Source organism: Heterodontus francisci, chromosome 38 (genome assembly GCF_036365525.1).
Source record: "Heterodontus francisci isolate sHetFra1 chromosome 38, sHetFra1.hap1, whole genome shotgun sequence".
In the NCBI taxonomy this organism is placed as follows: domain Eukaryota; kingdom Metazoa; phylum Chordata; class Chondrichthyes; order Heterodontiformes; family Heterodontidae; genus Heterodontus; species Heterodontus francisci.
The window spans coordinates 44218949-44232435 of NC_090408.1; the positions used below are offsets into that span (position 1 = coordinate 44218949).

The window sequence follows — 13487 nt, forward strand, 5'->3', positions numbered from 1 at the left end:
GCATGGATTCAGGCCTCCCTCTGTGTCATAATGACTCTTCAGCCTGCAATCAGGTGGAATCAATCAGAGGTTTGAGTGTTGGTTGGTCATTGGTGCAAGCTTCAACTTTATGAGCAAGACTCCAAAAATATATAAAAGCAAAATACTGTGGATGCTGGAAATCTGAAATAAAAACAAGAAACACTGGAAATACTCAGCAGGTCTGGCAGCATCTGTGGAGAGAGAAGCAGAATTAATGTTTCAGGTCAGTGACCCTTCTTCAGAGCTGGCAAATATTAGAAATGTAAAAGATTTTAAGCAAGTAAAGTGGGGGATGGGCAAGAGATAACAAAAGAGAAGGTATTGATGGGACAAGGTCACAGAATAGCTGACCAGAAGGTCATGGAGCAAAAGCAAACAATATGTTAATAGTGTGTTGAAAGACAAAGCATTAGTACAGATAGGGTGTTAATGGACTGAAACTGAACAGCCACAAACATGAAAAAAAAACAGTGGGTAGGCACAATAGAAACAAACTAAAATAAAATAAATACAAAAAAAAACAATAATAAAAAAATAACTTTAAAAAAAAAGTAAAGTGGTGGGCCTGTCATGCCCTGAAATTATTGAACTCAATGTTCAGTCTGGCAGGCTGTAGTGTGCCTAATCGGTAAATGAGATACTGTTCCTGGAGCTTGCGTTGATGTTCACTGGAACGCTGCAGCAATCCCAGGACAGAGATGAGAGCAGGGGATGTGTTGAAATGATAAGCAACCGGAAGCTCAGGGTCCTGCTTTTGGACTGAGCGGAGATGTTCCGCAAAGCGGTCACCCAGTCTGTGTTTGGTCTCCCCAATGTAATGGAGACCACATTGTGCGCAGCGAATACAGTATACTACATTGAAAGAAGTACAAGTAAATCGCTGCTTCACCTGAAAGTGTTTGGGGCCTTGGATAGTGAGGAGAGAGGAGGTAAATGGGCAGGTGTTACACCTCCTGCGATTACTTCAAAAATATATGGCTGTTGTTTTAGTCACTTCACGTTCTTTCCTGTGAGAATATTGTGAAGCAGTGAAAGGATTTGGAGGCTGATCAGCTGTCTGACAGACCGTGACGTCGCCAGTCCCTCCATGGCCATGACCATCGTTACATCAGCCGATGTGTTTTTATGGGCTGTCCATCAGATGAATCAATATCAGCAACTAAAGATATAACTAGGGCTGTTTTTTGCTGCATTTCCTGGCAGCAGCTGCAGAGGGGGCCAGAGTCACACTGAAGAACTTGGAGCCGAGTCCAGGAGAGGGATTGAAGAGCAGCGACTGTACGAAGCAACTCAAGAGGCTCTTCATGTCTTGGAACAGCTGCAGGTAAAGATCACCCTTGGGGGGTTAGTGACAGAGGCAGCAATTGAGCTGGTTAATCTTACTGTAATGTGTGACAAAATGGAAATAAATTACTTTTGTTTGAACTGTATTCTGAAAGGAAAGAAGTCTGCCCAGTGTTTGCCCAGCTGGAACCTGCGCTGCTGTGCGGGGTTTGTGTTTCCTGGGCATCTCGATCTCCCTTTACCTTTCCAAGCCGGACAGACATGCTGGGCTCTGCTGTTAATGGCAGAGATGCATTTAAGAGGAAGCTAGATAAGCACATGTGGGAGAAAGGAATGGAAGGTCATGTTGATATGGTGAGATTGTAGGGTGGGAGGAGGCACATGTGGAGCATGAACAATGGCACAGACCAGTTGGGCTGAATGGCCTGTGTAATCCAATTGCTTATTTGTGCCTGTGTTTATAGTCTGCAGCTCAGTTCCACGTCAGAGATCCTGTGAGGAGGAACAGCCAAACACGCAGATTAACTGATCTCATTGCAAAGTGAAAATTGGCTGTGGTGTTTGCAATTCTAAAGTACTTCATTGGCTGTAAAGCATATGGAACATCCTGAAGTTGTGAAAGGTGCTATCCAAATGCAAATCCTCAGCAACTGGTGGCTTTAACCTGACAATAGATTTGTGGACTCTCATTTCTCTGGTCCTGTAATGTTGCAGGTCCTGATAAACCTGTCTCTCTGAATTCTCTCTGACTTATACACTTCTACAATATAGAAGGATCAATGGCACCTAGCACTCCTTGGAAAAATAGTCAACAAGGAATGCCTTTAAGTGAATCAAGGAGTTAATCATTTTTCCACCATTCCTTTGTGATTTTACATGTTTCCGTTAATTCCCATTTTTAAAAATTAACCTCTAAGGATGCGATTACAGATGGTGGGAGGAGTGGTTAGCAGCCCAGAGTTAGTAAAACATGAACACTGCTCACCAGCATGTGTCTCCAATGTGTGAGTTTGGCCATGTCCTGTGTGCGATTATAATCATCTCTGTCATAAACTGACCTGGAAAAAGTGACATCTGTAGTGAGCATTGTGACCGCAAGTTCAGGACAAATTCCACTCATGCTTTCTGATTTTCTGTTCTGTGCCTTGTGCTGAGAAACACTCTGTGTGGCTTCTTCTGACCTGAGACCAGGTCATTAATGCAGAGGACAGTAATTATGATCACAGCAGTGTCAAGTTTGGAAAATGATTAAGTGCCAGAATTCTATTCCCTGATTTCTATGGTGATGCTTCAAAACCTCACATTCACTGGCCTGGACTCTCTCACTGACCAACACTGGCTTGAGCTGGACTCTCTCGAGGACCAACACTGGCCTGGACACTCTCTGACCAACACTGGCTCGAGCTGGACTCTCTCACTGACCAACACTGGCCTGGACACTCTCTGACCAACACTGGCTCGAGCTGGACTCTCTCACTGACCAACACTGGCCTGGACACTCTCTGACCAACACTGGCTTGAGCTGGACTCTCTCGAGGACCAACACTGGCCTGGACACTCTCTGACCAACACTGGCTCGAGCTGGACTCTCTCTCTGACCAACACTGGTCTGGACTCTCTCTGACCAACACTGGTCTGGCCTGGAGCCGCTGCACCCCTTAGTTTTGTATTCAATATCTACCCATCTACAAAGGTCTTTCTCCAGAATGCCAATCACAGCTCATTTTATTAAATCCATTGTAAATGTAATAATGTAAGACATGCATTGTTATCATGAAAAACTCTGAAGGTAGTTTTGTGAAACATTGTACTATACATTATAAGGGAATTACAAAGCAATTTTAGCAAATTGAAAGTTCGATCTTTGCCACCCTGCTGTGTTACCGAGTGGGCTCTAATGGGTCGGGATGAAGAGCCTCCATAAGGAAGGCAGGCAATCAGCGCATCACGCATCAATCTTTATTGCAGCTGGGGAAAGTGGCTGCTTTTACTGATCCCTCAGAACTCAAGGAGAAACTAATAAACACAACACGTTGGGTTAATCATTGGTGAATCTTTTGGTATAAACACATTGTTGCACAATCTTTGTTTGAAGGCTGACCTAGAAATTGCAATATCTAACTTTGCTAAAGGACAAAGAGGCCTTGGGTAGACAAGAAAAGAGGCATTACATGATTAATGCTTCCTGGAATCGGGCTGCAGATGAAAGATTTCATTCCCAGAGAGCTGTGAGCCAAAGTAACATTGGTGTTTCAGTATTCACTGTCACAGATTGGCCCTCAGGTCTCCGCTGTTGCCCTGGCGATCACAACTTGTCAATAGTTGAGATGTTGCCAAGTTGGAACATTTAACTTTCGAGAAATGTGAAGGTCAGATGTAAATCACACTCTTAACTCAAGGCTCGTATTAGCCATGATCTAATTGAATGGCAGAACAGACTCGAGGGGCTGAATGGCCTCCTTCTGTTGCTGTGTTCCTCTTCTGATCTTACTTCATGGATGGTGCTGACGTCTCCTGATAGAAGTTTAGTGGGTGAGAAGGTTTAAGTGTTTAGATTTGATAAAGAGATTCGATAGGGTAGATACCGGGAAACTATATGCTCTGGTGGAGGAATCCAGAACAAGGGGGCACAACCTTAAAGTTAGAGCTGGGCTGTTCAGGAGTGAGATCAGGAAGGACTATTTCACAGGGGAGTGGAAATCTGGAACTTTTTCCCCAAAAGGCTGTGGATCCTGGGAATCAATTGAAAATTTCAAGAATGTGTTCAACAGGTTTTTATTATGAACATACGAATTAGGAGCAGGAGTAGGCCACTCGGCCCTTCGAGCCTGCTCTACCATTCTATAAGTTCATGGCTGAACTGATTACTCCACATTTCCACCCTACCCTGATAACCTTTTACCCTCTTACTTATTAGGTAAGGGCATCAAGGGAATGAATTAAAGGTGGGTAAATGGGTTAGAGGTAGAGATCAACCATGATCTAATTAAATGGCAGAACAGACATGAGGGGCTGAATGGCCTCCTCCTGTTTCTATGTAATTTGTGGCTGATTGTACACCAGATATGGAAAGAAAGTGCTCCACAGATCTAATGGTGAGAGATGGCAGCCGATAGTGAGTAAAATTGATCCTTTCCGTAACAAACGTACAATTGGATTACTTCAGAGGAAGCTTTACAGACTGAAGAGCTTCTGAACGTAGACTATCATGACAAATATGTGCTGTTTGCACTCTGAGCTTTAACTCCTCGAGAGTCTGTGGTGTGTAACACTTGAAATCGACCCCATCTTCCTGAGAAAGTTCCCTGTTGTAATTAACTGGCAAAAATGTTTCACACATGGGACTTGCATTCTGATTGCAATTGTTTATAATGTGAAGACTCAACCAGGTGCCAGTGGTGTGAGGTGCAACTAAAATGTGCTGGGGATTTAATGGCTGCTTTTACTTCTCTTAGGTTCACTTTTAGATGGTCGCAATTACCCCACTTATTCTGTAGATGTTTCCTGATCATCTTCGAAATAGTGCTAGGGGATCTTGGAGCCTTGGTTTAATACCTCATCTGAAAGACAGCACCTCTGACAAGTTCACTCAACTGATACCTGGGATGGCAGGGTGGGGGGGGTTGAAGAAAGGTTGGACAGGTTGGGTCTGTATCTCTTGGAGTTTAGAAGAATAAGCATTGATCTTATTGAAACATATAAGATCTTGAGGGGTCTTGACAGGGTTGATGCTGAGAGGATGTTTCCCCTTGTGGGAGAGACTAGAACTAGGGGACACAGTTTAAAAATAAGGGATCTCCCAGTTAAGACCGAGATCAGGAGAAATTTTTTCTCAGAAGGTTATGAATCTTTGGAACTCTATTCCCCAGAGAGCAGTGGAGACAGGGTCACTGAATATTTTTAAGGCAGAGGTAGATAAATTCTTGATTAACAAGGGAGTCAGAGGGTATCGGGGGTCAGCGGGAGAATGGAGTTGAGGCCACAATCAGATCAGCCGTGATCTTATTATATGGCAGAGCAGACTCGAAGGGGCTGAATGGGCAACTCCTGCTCCTAATTCATATGTTTGTATGTACCGCCCTCCCTCAGTACAGCACTAGAGGCTGGCCTAGATTTTGTGCTTAAGTCTCTGGATTAAGATTTGAATCCATGACCTTTTGCAATTCTGACACCTGAAGTGGTACAATATTTTTTGTAAAAAGTTCATAGGTTTTATTGATCTGAGGTGTTCACCCCAGTTTTCTTCCCCTCTTTCCCTTGTCCTGAAAGTATTGACTCCTTGCCAGTGTCTTGTTCCAAACTGCTGGGTCCTTCACTTGAGTAACTGCTACTCACGCATGACTCTTTTTGAGTGTTGGGTCTGATTTAATCTTGGAGAAGTATCACAGCCAAGTCTAATCCTGTCCAAACTCCATGCCCTTTCCCCTATTTCCACCCGTTGGTTAAGGTACTTTTTAGCCTCACTGAGCTATTCCATTGGCATTGAGCTACATATCCTACTTCTCTTCCATCACTAAGACTGCACACTTTCACCTCTGCAACATTTCCTGCCCTTTCTCCTCTCCATCCTTGCTGCTGTATCCATTAATCATATTGCCTCATCACTCGACCTTTTATATGGTCTCCTTATTAACTTGCTGAGTTCTTCCTTACATCAACTCAAAGTTCTCCAAGATCCCACCACCCAAACCTTGTCTCAGATTTGGATCTCACTCGCCCAACACCTCTTTCCTCTGGTTATTCCTCACTTGGTGGTGAGCTATTTTGTCCCACACTCTGGACCTTCCTCCTTAAACCTCTTTGCCTGTACTTCCTCCTAAAAATCTATCCCTTCAACTAGTCAGGTGATCTGATTTTTCCATTACCACTCATTCTCTCATACATGAAGTATCTTGGGTTGTTATGTTAAAGGTGCGTACAAATTCAGGCTGTACCTATTGCTGTGTGTTGGACAAACTCAGTGAGGTGTTAAGGAGCTTTGTCTCCTGATACTGTGCTTTCCATTTGCTGTGGAGGATATTCTAGGGACATAGTAGTGACAAATCACTCGCTTAATGTTCTGTTCCATTGTTTTGTTCCACTCAATTCCTTTGACTTTGCATCTGGGAGGATATAGATGGAATTCTCAACAAAGTGTGTGAGGGAAGGTTGGACAGTGAATCACCTCAAAACAATCAAAGAGAACAAAACAGTTACATAACAGACTAGAGTAACAAAGGATGACTGAACAACAGTGACAGAAAGCACATTTAATACTCTGGTGCATTCCCATTCTTGGCCTTGTTGCTGTGCAGAAGCCTTTCAAAGATCAGGAAATGTGTGAGTAAAATCACATGATGCAAATAATTAAATCAAAGTCTCCAATAATTCAGTGTAGATTTTTTCTTTTCCAAAATATACTTTATTCATAAAAATCTGTAAAAATTACATTCCCAAACAGTTTAAAACAGCATCAAATCAAAAAATACAAACAGTGCAAAGGTGATCAGTTTCCTTCTATACAATCATGAGTTGCCTCACAACCCTTCCATTTCATTCTCATGCCATATACATTTTTACATTTACAGCACACAAAATTTTCCCAATACAGTTCGAGGGGTTTCCCATGAATCCAGCCCCTCAGTTCAGCTTGGTGGGGGAACCTCACACTGTGGTCTTTCCTCATTGAGCCTTTGCTGCGGCTGCCCCAAGTATTAGTGCGTCCCTCAGCACGTAGTCCTGGACCTTGGAATGTGCCAGTCTGCAACATTCGGTGGTGGACAACTCTTTGCGCTGGAAGACCAGCAGGTTTCGGGCAGACCAAAGGGCGTCTTTCACCGAATTGATAGTCCTCCAGCAGCAGTTGATGTTTGTCTCGGTGTGCGTCCCTGGGAACAGCCCGTAGAGCACAGACTCCTGTGTTACAGAGCTGCTTGGGATGAACCTTGACAAAAACCACTGCATCTCTTTCCACACCTACTTTGCGAAGACACATTCCAGGAGGAGGTGGGCGACCGTCTCTTCCTCACCACAGCCACCGCGGGGGCACTGTGTGGAGGGGGCGAGACTTCGGGTGTGCATGAAGGATCTGACGGGGAGGGCCCTTCTCACCACCAGCCAAGCTATGTCTTGGTGCTTGTTTGAAAGTTCTGGTGATGAGGCATTCCGCCAAATGACTGACGGTCTGCTCGGGGAACCATCCGACAGGATCCCCCGTCTCCTTTTCCCGTAGTGCCTTGAGGACGTTCCGTGCAGACCACTGCCTGATGGATCGGTGGTCGAAGGTGTTTTCCCTCAGAAACTGCTCCACGAAGGATAGGTGGTACGGCACGGTCCAACTGCATGGTGCGTTCCGCGGCAATGTGACCAGACCCATCCTTCGCAACACCGGGGACAGATAGAACCTCAGCACATAGTGACACTTGGAGTTTGCGTACTGGAGGTCTACACACAGCTTGATGCAGCTGCACATGAAGGTGGTCATCAGGATGAGGGCCACGTTGGGTACATTTTTCCCTCCCTTGTCCAGAGATTTGAACATCGTGTCCCTCCGGACCCAGTCCATTTTAGATCCCCAGATGAAGCGGAAAATGGCTCGGGTGACCGCCACAGCACAGGAGTGGGGTATGGGCCAGACCTGCGCCACGTACAGCAACAACGTGAGCGCCTCGCACCTGATGACCAGGTTCTTACCCACAATGGAGAGAGATCGCTGCCCCCACAACTTTTGTCGTAACTTGGCTACTCGCTCCTCCCAGGTTTTGGTGCACGTCCTGTCCCTTCCGAACCATATCCCCAGCACCTTCAGGTAATCTGACCTGACGGTGAAGGGGACAAAGGATCGGTCAGCCCAGTTCCCAAAGAACATGGCCTCGCTCTTGCTGTGGTTAACTTTGGCTCCTGAGGCCAGTTCGAACTGTTTGCAGATGCTCATCAGTTTGCGCACGGACAGCGGATCCGAGCAGAAGACGGCGACGTCATCCATGTACAGGGAGGTTTTAACCTGAGTGCCTCTGCTGCCTGGGATTGTCACCCCTCTTATGCTCGCATCCTTCCTAATAGACTCAGCAAAGGGTTCAATACAGCAGATTTTTTTTTTATATCCAAAATATACTTTATTCATAAAAATCTGTAAAAATTACATTGCCAGTTTCAAACAGCACCAAAAAATACAAACATTGCAAGGGAGATTAGTTTCCTTCAATACTATCATGAGTTTCTTCCCAACCCTTCCATTTCACTATTGTCATGTCAATTACAGTTTTACATTTACAGCAAATGAAAATATCAACGATACAGGTCGAGTGGTTTCCCATGGATCCAGCCCCTCAGTTCAGCTTGGTGGGGGGACCTTACACTGTGGTCTTTCCCCATTGAGCCTTTGCTGCGGCTGCCCCAAGCTTTAGTGCGTCCCTCAGCACGTAGTCCTGGACCTTGGAATGTGCCAGTCTGCAACATTCGGTGGTGGACAACTCTTTGCGCTGGAAGACCAGCAAGTTTCGGGCAGACCAAAGGGCGTCTTTCACCGAATTGATAGTCCTCCAGCAGCAGTTGATGTTTGTCTCGGTGTGCGTCCCTGGGAACAGCCCGTAGAGCACAGACTCCTATGTTACAGAGCTGCTTGGGATGAACCTCGACAAAAACCACTGCATCTCTTTCCACACCTGCTTTGCAAAGGCACATTCCAGGAGGAGGTGGGCGACCGTCTCTTCCCCACCACAGCCAACGCGGGGGCACTGTGCGGAGGGGGCGAGACTTCGGGTGTGCATGAAGGATCTGACGGGAAGGGCCCTTCTCACCACCAGCCAAGCTACGTCTTGGTGCTTGTTTGAAAGTTCTGGTGATGAGGCATTCCGCCAAATGACTTTGACGGTCTGCTCGGGGAACCATCCGACAGGATCCACCGTCTCCTTTTCCCGTAGGGCCTTGAGGACATTCCGTGCAGACCACTGCCTGATGGACCGGTGGTCAAAGGTGTTTAATACAGCAGATGTGGGAGCTGTTTTGTAACATTGCTTATGACAGGGTGTCATGGTGGAGCCATTGCACAAGACTAGGTTTCCAACCCACATTCAACATGTGGTTAATTTGTGTTCTCACTGCTATAATAAATTCCAGAGCAGTTTGCAGTCACCGATTATTTAGCTTGATTTAATTAGTAACACGTTCATTTCATCAGGTTATGGGTTCAAGCCTCACTCCAGGACTGGAGGAAATAATCTCAGCTGGTATTTCAGTACAATACCGAGGGAGTGCTACACTGTTGGAGGAAACTTTAAACCCTCAGGTGGATGTGTAAATCCAATATCACCTCTTTACTTTTTTATTCTGTGCCTCTCCGAGGTATGGTTTGCTTATTTGTGGCATTATCTACTTATGTTGCCACCTTTTATCACCTGTGTATCTGCAATTCAGCTTCCCTTCTACATTCAAAATTTTGTCACAAGATAAATTCCTTCTAAAATCACATTATTTCACATTTTGCTGCATTGAACTGCCCCCCATTCAATCTCTACCCTGCAACCCATCTACCCCAATACCCGTTCCCCCCACAACTGCCACCCCCACCTGGGCTACTGGATCTCACCATGCTTCGCAACACAGGATGGGGAGGGACAGTGAAACCTGACCCAGAACTCCTCAGAAATCTAATCACGTTTGCATGAAACATTTGAAAGGTTTTCTATTTATCCTTGAGTTGACTATCTGAGTGAGTGACTAAGTGAGTTGGCAATTGGTTATTTTTATCTGCACTTTATAGAAACAATGATTCAAGTGTAACATTTGGTGACAAGCTGGTGATGTGGGTAGATTCAACAGTGCAATCTGGAGTCCCACACCTTTTTTTGTTGTGAGAAATTATACATATATTTTGGAAAACTAGATTACAAAAGGCCCAAAGAGAGGTTAATAATCAAATGGCAAAATTAGACCTTTCACATAATTAAAAGTTGAGTTTTTTTTGCTCTTTATTGAGGGGTGGATTAGATTCTGTCTGATCTTTCAGCCCCTTTCTCTGTCATAATACTCATTGTAGCATTAATTATATAGTACAACTCAGCACCGTCACAGCAGTCATTGGGGATGTGGCGTCACACACTCAGTGTGGCTCCAAGTGTAACAATCTGACCTCAGTATCACAGGTTCATGAGTCATTAAACTGAGGTTTAATTCCATTAAAAGTTTCATTTCTTCCAGAAGAATATTGCACGATGACATTTTGCAGAGTACAGTAATTAAAATAAGAAGCTGCCATTTATACAATCTGGAACCTGCTGCACCATCTGATACTGGATTCCTTAAACCCTAGACAGCCCAATCATTGCACATTTAAAAATATTACATTGCTCCCTAATGTACTGCCTCATTGAAACAGGTTTGAATAAAATTCATGCTAGGCTGTGCTAATAGCTGAATTGGTAAATGCATATTCTGTGAGACTGAGCTATTATGGAACAGCAAGATCCCAGCTGCAATCCTTGGTCTGTGCTGAGCTGGATGTGTTTTGGGAATTCTATAATTCTGGACCAGTGAGAGGGAATTCAGCCAGGTTCCCATTCACTATCTGATGAATTACAGCCTTAGTCCAAACATGGATGAAAGAGCTGAACTCCAGAGGTAAGGTGAGAGTGACTGCCCTTGAGATCAAGGCAGCATTTGACCGAGTATGCCATCAAGGAGCCCTAGCAAAACTGAAGTCAAGGGGATTCATGGGTGAAGCTCTCCACTGGTTGGAGTCATATCTAGCACAAAGGAAGATGGTTGTGGTTGTTGGAGGTCAATCATCTCAGCTGCAGGACATCACTGCAGGAGTTCCACAGGGTAGTGTCCTAGGCCCAACCATCTTCAGCTGCTTCATCAATGACCTTCCCTCCATCATAAAGTCAGAAGTGGGGATGTTCGCTGATGATTGCACAATGCTCAGCAGCATTCGCGACTCCTCAGATACTGAAGCGTGCGTGTAGAAATGCAGCAAGGCCTGGACAATATTCAGGCTTGGGCTGATAAGTGGCAAGTAACACTGGCGCCACACAAGTGCCAGGCAATGACCATCTCCAACAAGAGAGAATCTAACCATCTCCCCCGTGACATTCAACAGCATTACCATCACTGAATCCCCTATCAACATCCTGGGGGGTTACCATTGACCAGAAACTGAACTGGAGTAGGCATATAAATAAATGCTGTGACCACAAGAGGCTAGGAATCCTGCAGCGAGTAACTCACCTCCTGACTCCCCAAAGCTTGTCCACCATCAACAAGGCACAAGTCTTTTTCTTTCTGCATTTTCATTGTCGTTACCCTCAAACTTATTTTTCAAAAAATATCCTATTGTGCGTTATACAGAAGAAGCAATGAATTGCAATTTGAATAACAAACTGAGACTTTATTCATCCTTTCAAATTCCAACAGTGATGGGATGCCCACTGGGACTGCTTTACTTCCAGAAATAACTTTCAGTTCCCGTCTCATCTGTTTATCTCAAACTGTTAATTTGTTTTAGTTTGAGCATCATCAGAAACATTAAAAAAGTCCTGCATTTATATAGCACTTTTCACGACACTGGATGTCTCAAAACGTTTTACAGCCAATGAATTACTTTTGAAGTGTAGTCACTATTGTGAAGTCATTCTAATTTTAATCTGGTGACAAAATGCAGAATTTTTAACAGACTTCTGTTTTCTTCATCTAAAAGCATCCTGGTGTGCAAGGGGAAGATCAATTTCAGAAATGAAGTAAAACACAGGGAGATAGAATCATAAAAGCAAAATACTGCGGATGCTGGAAATCTGAAATAAAAACAAGAAATGCTGGAACCACTCAGCAGGTCTGGCAGCATCTGTGAATCATAGCGGTAGAATCATAGAATGGTCAGAGTACACGTTGCAAATAAACTCCACCTTTTTTAAAAAATTCATTCATGGGATGTGGGCATCACTGGCCAGGCCAGCATTTATTGCCCATCCCTAATTGCCCTTGAGAAGGTGGTGGTGAGCTGCCTTCTTGAACCGCTGCAGTCCATTTGGGGTAGGTATACCTTACAGTGCTGTTAGGAAGGGAGTTCCAGGATTTTGACCCAGCGACAGTGAAGGAACGGCGATATAGTTCCAAGTCAGGATGGTGTGTGACTTGGGGGGGAATTTGCAGATGGTGATGTTCCCATGCATCTGCTGCCCTTGTCCTTCGAGGTGGTAGAGGTTGCGGGTTTGGAAGGTGCTGTCTAAGGAGCCTTGGTGCGTTGCTGCAGTGCATCTTGTAGATGGTACACACTGCTGCCACTGTGCGTCGGTGGTGGAGGGAGTGAATGTTTGTGGATGGTGTGCCAATCAAGCGGGCTGCTTTGTCCTGAATGGTGTCGAGCTTCTCGAGTTTAGTTGGAGCTGCACCCATCCAGGCAAGTGGAGAGTATTCCATCACACTCCTGACTTGTGCCTTGTAGGTGGTGGACAGGCTTTGGGGAGTCAGGAGGTGAGTTACTTGCCGCAGGATTCCTAGCCTCGGACCTGCTCTTGTCGCCATGGTATTTATATGATTACACCAGTTCAGTTTCTGGTCAATGGTAGCCCCCAGGATGTTGATAGGGGATTCAGCGATGGTAATGCCATTGAATGTCAAGGGGAGATGGTTAGATTCTCTCTTGTTGGAGATGGTCATTGCCTGGCACTTATGTGGCGCAAATGTTACTTGCCACTTATCAGCCCAAGCCTAGATATTGTCCAGGTCTTGCTGCATTTCCAGATGGACTGCTTCAGTATTTGAGGAGTCGCAAATGGTGCTGAACATTGCGCAATCATCAACGAACATCCCCACTTCTGACCTTATGATTGAAGGAAGGTCATTGATGAAGCAGCTGAAGATGGTTGGGCCTAGGACACTACCCTGAGGAACTCCTGCAGTGGTGTCCTGGAGCTCAGATGATTGACCTCCAACAACCACGACCATCTTACTTTGTGCTAGATATGACTCTAACCAGCAGAGAGTTTTCCCCTGATTCCCATTGACTTCAGTTTTGCTCGGGCTCCTTGATGCCATACTCGGTCAGATGCTGCCTTGATGTCAAGGGCAGTCACTCTCACCTCACCTCTTGAGTCCATGTTTGAAATAAGGCTGTAATGAGGTCAGGAGCTGAGTGGCCCTGGCGGAACCCAAACTGAGCATCACTGAGCAGGTTATTGCTTAGCAAGTGCTGCTTGATGGCACTG

The 13487-nt window shown here is 45.2% G+C and overlaps 1 protein-coding gene across 2 annotated transcripts in view; it reads left to right on the forward strand.

Moving 5' to 3' along the window:
* Positions 1-1263: 1263 nt before the first annotated feature.
* homer2 (homer scaffold protein 2) overlaps positions 1264-13487 on the forward strand; it is a 105060-nt gene continuing 92836 nt past the window's right edge. Inside the window, exon 1 of one of the 2 annotated variants that reach the window (XM_068018294.1) lies at positions 1264-1345. In XM_068018294.1, the coding sequence (XP_067874395.1) occupies positions 1326-1345 (20 nt within the window). In that variant the 5' untranslated portion in view covers positions 1264-1325. The remainder of the gene's footprint in view (positions 1346-13487) is intronic. The other variant, XM_068018292.1, reaches the window with a different exon arrangement.